Source organism: Petaurus breviceps, unplaced genomic scaffold, assembly GCF_028583685.1.
Source record: "Petaurus breviceps papuanus isolate PSGF00001 unplaced genomic scaffold, PetGlider_PUasm1.0 90760, whole genome shotgun sequence".
Taxonomy (NCBI): Eukaryota; Metazoa; Chordata; class Mammalia; order Diprotodontia; family Petauridae; genus Petaurus; species Petaurus breviceps.
Genome location: NW_027187338.1, coordinates 12,722,539 through 12,730,313, shown reverse-complemented (window position 1 = coordinate 12,730,313; position 7,775 = coordinate 12,722,539). Strand labels below are relative to the sequence as shown.

The 7,775-nt window shown below is 46.3% G+C and overlaps 1 protein-coding gene across 1 annotated transcript in view; it reads right to left on the bottom strand.

Annotated features, from left to right (window-relative positions):
- The window catches only part of TMEM269 (transmembrane protein 269), a 12,772-nt gene extending 6,277 nt beyond the window's left edge, over positions 1-6,495 (bottom strand). Inside the window, 3 exon segments of the mRNA XM_069067876.1 lie at positions 3,127-3,681; positions 5,089-5,298; positions 6,477-6,495. Of these exon segments, the coding sequence (XP_068923977.1) occupies positions 3,127-3,681; positions 5,089-5,298; positions 6,477-6,495 (784 nt within the window).
- Between the last annotated feature and the right edge of the window lie 1,280 nt (positions 6,496-7,775).

Below are 7,775 nucleotides of genomic sequence, written 5' to 3'. Positions count from 1 at the left end.
GAAGGGACCATGTAAGTCATTTAGCCCATTCTCCCTCCCCCCCCCCCACTTCCCACCACCATTTTACAAATGGGAAAATTGGGGCCCAGAGAGGGAAAGAGCCAAAATTTGAAGCCAGGTTGCATGGCTTTCAACCCATTTTGTATCATAATGAAATTGTGAAGTCAGTAGACACCCCTATTCATCTCTTCCTTGCCCCCTCCCCAATGTAGATGCGTAGAACACTCATTTTGGCCTTAGACATACAGGTAAGTATGTCTCTCCAACCCTTGCAAACCATTTTGTTCCACCCTAAGATGACTGTGCCTAGGCTTCAGTATTTTCCAGGATAGAAGTAATATGACAAAGCAATTCATATGATGGCCACGTTTTACTATCAGATAAATATTCTAAAGAAGAGGGATCTAGCTGTCCATTATGGGATTGGACAGCTGTTTGCATCTGTTCTCAAGATGCCATCTTTCCTTGTCCATCCTAATCCTTTCTGCATTCTATCCTAACATAACTATTCCCTAATCTAGAATGGGTCTGCCTGGCTCCCTTCCAAGAAGGTTGGGACCCAGGGATAATCCAGCCATTCCCTAGGAGACTGACATGAGAATGGTACTTGATATTTCTTATGAAAGCTAAGTCAGGAGGCCAAGTTGGCCCTCCTCTCTCTCTGTTCTTCCAGCCACATACACTTGACTATTTCTCCTACTGCCTGTCACAATACCTTAAATTCCACCATTAAAGATGCTTTTTTTTTGAGTCCTCAATATTCACTTCTTGGAAGGCAAACAAGTCTTGGAGAGGCAGCACATTAATTGTCACTAATATTCATATAATGGTCAAAGGGACTAGGCCCTGTGCAACTTGTTTGGACACAGGATAGGTGCTAGGAATGGGGAAGAGGGGTCCTTAGAGAAGAGATGTCAAAGACAAACTCCTGGAGACTTCAGTTTTACTTGGGAAGGCCCCTTTAGGCAAATTCTACTGAGTCATTTCCACCACTGGGCAGACCCCAAGCTCTCCCATCTCCAGAGACCTGTAAGACCTTCTGACTCTTGGGGATTCCAGTTCAATATGAGGAAGAATCCCCTTTACAACCCTCTTAATAAGTCACATAGCAATCTCAGCTCTGGCCAAAGACCTCTAAGGTCTGGGCACTTTAAACCTCAAGAAGCAGGCCACTCAAACTTTATCTTCAAGTGTTTGTTTTATTTTGGAGGGGGGAAGGCAGGGCAGTTGGAGTTAAGTGACATGCCCAAGTGTGAGCGGCCACTAACTTTACTAACCTAAGGGCCAGCCTTAGGTTGTGTTCTCAGGAGGGAATGAAGAGATCAGAGACAAGAGAGAGAAACAACTTGCAGTTTATTCTAACATGGCGGGATGCGGGGAGAGGGGGAGAGGGGGGTGGGGGAAACTGTCTCTTTATATACAGCATGATTCAAGCATGATCTCCTCGTGCACGGGGAGTGTGAACCAATGGAGGCCCCCCCCCCCCCCCAGTCATGTCAGCTGTTGCTCAAGTGAGCAGTCTTGTGGGAGACTTCCTTGTGAGAGGGTAAACTGGACTGTGGCACTCAGCACTTCCTTATCTCCAAGGAGTACAGAGCAGCCTTGGAACCCAGAGGCCCTGAGGCAGCTCCTGAATTCCCGTGGGACAGAAAGTGCTTTGAACTCACATTGTCCTGTACACCCAAGGTCACACGGCAAGTAAAAATTAAGTGTATGGCTTTGGATTTGAACTCAGGTCCTCCTGACTCCAGGGCTGGTGCTCTATTCACTGTGCCACCTAGCTGCCCCTATCTTCAAATTTTTGAAGAGGTAGGAGGTAGGATCATGAACATGGGATGCTGATGGGGTGCTGGGCTTGGAGTTAAGAGATCTGGGATTAAATCCTAGCTACTACACTTTCTAGCTATAGGACCCTAGACAAGTCATTTCAAATCAGTTTCATCATTTGTAGAATGGAGATAATACCCTTACCCCTCAAGAGTGTAGAGCACTCAGAGTTGTTGTGTATGTTTAGGGTGTGTGTATGTGCATGTGATCCATTGTGAATTCTGGATTTGGATTTGAGAGGACCTGGGCAGCTATCCGAGTGCTATGTCACTAGTTCTGTGACTTTGGCCAGATCACTTCCCTGATCCAGAACTGTTTCCTCCTCTATAAAATCTGATGATCCCTGGGATCCTGTCCAGCTTTAAATCTAGGACGCTAAAATCTTCCTCTGTAACTTACCATAACTGTTCTCAGCTCTGCTCTTTGGGGCCAAGTAAAAGAAAAGTCAAGGCAGCTAAGTGGAGTTGGGCCTGGGGTCAGGAGGATCTGAACACAAATATGGCCTCAGATACTTACTAGACATGTGACCCTGGGCAAGTCATTTAACCCTGTGTGCCTCAGTTTCCTTGTCTGTAAAGTGAGCTGGAGAAGGAAACGATAAACCACTCCAGTGTCTTTGCCAAGAAAACCCCAAATGAGGTCACAGAGAGTCGGATATGACTGAAAAAATGACCAAACAACACACCAAAGAAAAGTTTAATCCCTCTTCCCAGTGACAGCACTTGAAATACTTGAAGACAGCAGCCATGTTTCCCTTAAGCCTTCTCTTTTCCAGGCCAAAAGATTCCAAACGGGATCTCTTTTTTTCAGTTCCTTCCACTGAACGTTGTTGGGCATGTTTTTGAATCCCTCCATCATCCTGTTCAGCCTTCTCTGCACCCTCTACAGCTTATCAAGGTTCTTTCCCTTAAATGTCTTGCCCAAAATTGAACAGGATACTCCAGATGTGACCTAGCTAGGGCAGAGGTCAGGAGGACTGTCACTTCTTCTTTTGGACACTATGCTTATCAATGCCCCCCAAGCTTGTATTGTTTCTCTAACTTTCCTATCATGCTGTTGAGTCGCTGAGCTCATCCTTTTCCATGCATTGTTGTCGAGCTTTATTTCCCCAATCCTGAGTAGGCAATTGATTTTTTTAACTCAATTGTAAGATCTGACATTTCTCCCCACCAAAGCACGCTATTGGATCTGGACCGCCTAGCCTCTTGACATGTGCTCGGGCTCTAATCTAGGGGACTTGGAGCACCAAGCCTCCTTGGTCTCTTGCTTAGTTCTCTGACTGCCCTGGACCACACTCACCAGCTGACCAGAAACACAAGTGGAAGAAGACTGCCAGCACATCAAAGGTGGTGAGCATCCCACTCAGGGGCCCATCCATCAGCAGAAGCAGGGCAGTGTCGAGGACGGCTTGACCCCTGCTCAGCAGGATGATCCGGCACATTGGGGGAAGCAATGGGGAGGTAAGTGGATAGCAAGAAGTGACACCAATGACAAGAGTGGGAGACTGAGGAGAAAAGGCAAATGAAGCTTGGAGTGACTTCAGGCACTTCCCAGTGGTCCCTGCAGTGTAGACAGGATTCTCATTCCCAGGCTCGTGGGACCACTGGCCACTATACCCACCTCTGAAGAAACACAAGTGAACACCCACCCTCTGAAGAGACACAAGGGGACACCCGCCCCTGAAGGGACACAAGTGAACACTCACCCTCTGAAGAGACACAAGTGGGCACCCGCCCCTGAAGGGACACAAATGGGCTCCCGCCCCTGAAGGGACACAAGAGGGCCACTTCTGGCTCCACAGGACCTCTCCATGCACCAGGCACTGTGGGACAAAGATGTGGATTCTCCACAATTCTAGGGACCACTCCCCTTCCCAATTCCCAGACCACTGAGGCAATGCTCTTCTTTGAGCGGAAGATGAGAAAGATGGAGAGAATCTAAACCTCTGGCTCCCAGGCCAGTGTCTGCTTCACCAACCACCTGCTCCAGCTTTGTAAGAGCTGGCGAGAGCCGTGTCCTCCAGGGGAGTGAGGAGCTGGAGCCAGGCTCTCCCAGGACGCCTAAGTTTGACTCTGGATTTGGGTGACGTTCCTCTGGAAGAGCCACTCAAGCCTTCTGAAACGTCGCCTTATCCATGAAATAGTGTGGATCACAGTAGCTGCACTACCTTCCTCATAGAGCTAAAGGGAACCGAAGATGTAACACATAGAGAATAAATACAACAGTTGTAAACGATGGCCCTTGTTACTGGCTTTACACAGATAGATATTAGTTTTACCTAGATACCTTAGACACATATTTGTGTCTAATGGCAGCCATTTCTAGGGCAGGTGGGGGAAGGAAGCGGTGGTTGGGGGTGGGGGGCTTGGGGGAAGAAAGTTACATGCTAACTTTATTATACATTTAAAAGGAAAAGAAAGTTGTACGTAATAGATCTGCAGTTTCATGTGCAATCTTTAAAAATTCTATTTTGTTATGGAAATACTTGTTTTATTTCTTAAGTTCAGAATTTTTCAAAAATCCTCTTTTATTATGCACTTATTATTTACTGACCTGTAAAGCCTAGACATGGAATCTTACTCATTTCTCTATTCCTAATAGTGAGTGCTACAACACAAGACACTGTACAAAACAGGTATCAGCATGCTTGTTGAGTGAATGAATGAATTTAGAGGTGGTGTGGGGTAACAGAGAAGTAACTTTGACACTTGAAAGTTCTTATTTCAAGCCCCACTGCTGACCTTATCTGAGACAACTGGTTAGTGCAGTGGATTATGGCATGCTGGGTTTAGACTCAGGAAGGCCCAAGTTCAGACTGCTTCAGTCTCTTCTGTGTGACCCTGGCAGATCATTGTAAAATGAGTGGGTTGGACTTGTGGGCCTCAAGGGTCCCCTCTGGGACTTTCTGTGTATAATCTGTGATCCTGTGACTTGGGGAATGGGGATATATCTACTATGGCTATGGGAAGTGTGGTGGGCCGTAAATGTTAGAGGGCAGGGAGATGAGATGGGGACTGTTCTGAGACCTGGGTCTGAAACCCTCATTCATCCAGAGTAAAACAAATGTTCAATTGTATGACCACAGCCTCATCTGCTAGATGGAGCAAAAAGCTGATGAGGAGGAGCCTCAAGGCACAGTGCCTTTTGGAAGAAAAAAGCAGAAAAAGCATGGAATTTTAGAGCTAGAAGAGACCATAGAGATAATTAGCTCCAACCCATTTTATAATTAGCAAAACTGAGGGCCAGAGAGAAGTGTTTTACCCAAGGTCACATATGAAGTGTGTGGCAAGACCAGGCATAGAATGCAGGTCTCCTGACTTTGAACCACATGCCCCGGCATATGTTGGGCCAGGAAATGTGCCAACCTGTTGAAACTGCAGAAGATGGAAGACAACCCCAGGACTATGTTGCCCAAGGACAGGATGTTAGCAGCATTCTTCCTGCCAGCAGGTTTCTGTTCTTTGCTTAGTCCTTGAAGAGCCTAAGATAAACATGAAAAGTGCCCCAGGACCTTGAGCTGCTGGACCTTCAGGCCTTTCCACCAGCCTGGGGACTTGTTTTCCTGGAATAAGGAGTCTTTAGAGTAGTCGGTAGCTTTTCTACGGGATCTTCATCTTAAGCCCTGTCTCTGCTCAACAGATAGGTGGTGGGTGGGAGAATAATGGCAGGTGTACAGATAGCCAAGGGAGGCAGTTATGGTGATAAAGGATGGGACCAGAAGTGGGGATAAATCATGGGAGTAGTTGTAGGATGGAGAATGAATTCAGGTGTGAAAATGGAGGCTAGGGGCTGGTATACAGGAGATTAGAGGACCAAAGTAGAAGGCAGGGCAGAGGATGCAGTAATGAGGAGACTGAGGTTTGCATTTGGTGCAGTGTCTCTGGGCACGCTAGTTCAGAGCCCTGCAGGAATCAGAATCTGGAGTTGTTACTCAAACCCTCACTGAGCCCCTCTAGGGGTGCCCCCCAATCCTTTGTACTCCTTCCCATGCATAATCACTCCCCAGTGGAAACTAGAGGACATCATCATCATCATTTTTTTTAACTTCATTTATAAGGCAAGGTTAGGAAATGTTTTCCTTATAATAATCCTGTTAGGAAGGCAATGCATCATAGCCATTCTACAAATGAATAAAATGAGTCTCAGATAATTTGATTGCCTTGCTAAGAGTCACACAGTAAATGTAAGAGCTAGGATTTAACCCAGTCTCTAAACGCCAAGTCTTTTTTTTTTTTTTAATGCTTTATTAACTTCTGATTTACATCATCCGTTTTAAACGCCAAGTCTTAACCATAACACCACACTGAGTGAGGGGCAGTTCCAAGCTTAGCCTTGGCCCTAAACATAATGTTCTCATTCCACCAGGAAATGGAATGCCCATTATAATGACCCCAGAGTTGAGCCAGAACAAGGTTGAAGAGAGATTGTATCCCCAGCCAGGCTGAAGCCTCCAGGAAGAGTGGGAAGAAGAAAGAAGAAGATAGAATGATGATGACAAGAAGTCTATATCTTTCCATTTAAAGAGAGAGGTTAAATGACTTCCTCAAAGTCACATTGAAGTGGGTAGACAATGGCATTGGGGCAAGACCTCTCCCAGCTCTTCTAACCTTGAGTCCACCCTTATTGCCCTTTCTTTGCCCCAAACTCACCAACAGGCACCACCAGCATCCTTAGCTACTTAGCATTCTGGGGGTTCTTGGAATTTTCCCCTACCAGGACCTCCAAACCCAAGAAAGATGCAGGATCATCAACAGCTCCAGGAAGACTGAAAAGCAGTAGGTTGGTCAGAGCTTGCCTGCCTGTGACATCAAACATCTGGATGCCCTTCTGGTGAGCAGGACATCCCTACAGAGGGGCATCAGGAAGTTCTTACTCACATTAGGGTGCCTGGGCCAGAGATAAACGTCTTATACTCTCCAGTTACTTGGGAGGTATGACTTTTGGGCAAGTTCCTTTCTTGGCCTCAGTTTTCTAATCTATAAAGGGAGTGAGGTGAGTAGGAGATCTCCCTAGCAGCTTATAAGGGAGACCCTAGGGAGAAAGCCTGGGGCTTCAGGGGGTCCTGGTTTTTCCAGAGTAGGTAGAAACACTGTTATGTTCAGACTGCTGCTGCCCAGAGCCTTCTTTCTCTAAGTAATGAACAGAGGGTTGGTAGAGAATGATATACAACCAGTATCCTGCCACATCCCATGTTCCCCAGCACTTGCTGGCTGAGCACCAAGCTATTCAGTAGATATGGATGCATGCATGTGTGCATGGGTTGGGTGATACATTGAGAACTGGGACATACTCAAAGGCAGCCAGTAGGGGAGGGGGAGGGGGAACTGGACACAATGCCATCTGAGGACTGGATAAAAGAACTAGAGATGTTTGCAATTTCTACTGCAAGTGGATTGGGAGTCAGAAGACAATATGATGGCAGGAACCTTAGGGGCTATCTAGCATTCTTCATTCTGCAGAGAAGAAACAGGCCGAGAGGTTCAGTGACTTGCCCAAGGACACATGGATAGTAAGAAGCATCATAGGATCGCAGATACAAAGCTGGAAGGGACCTTAAGTCCACATTTTACAGATTAGGAACTGAGGCCCAGAAAGGTGAGGTAACTTGCCCAAGGTCACATTTGTGGCAAATGAGAGCTAGGATCAGGGTCCAAGTCTTGCTGCTTACTAACTGGATGATGCTGGGCAAGTCATTTAGCTTTCCAAACTTCCAATGTCTTCTCTCTATAATGAGGGGCTTCCCTATGTACAAAAATATGTATAGCTGTTCTTTTTGTGGTGGCAAAGAAGTGGAAATTAAGGGGGTGCCCATTCATTGATTGGGTCATGTCTGAACAAATTATGATATGTGAATATAATAGATCCTATTTTGTTGTCAGGACTGATGGAGACAGTTTCTGGGATGACTGCTACACGGCCCTGATACAGAATGAAGTAAGCAGAACCAG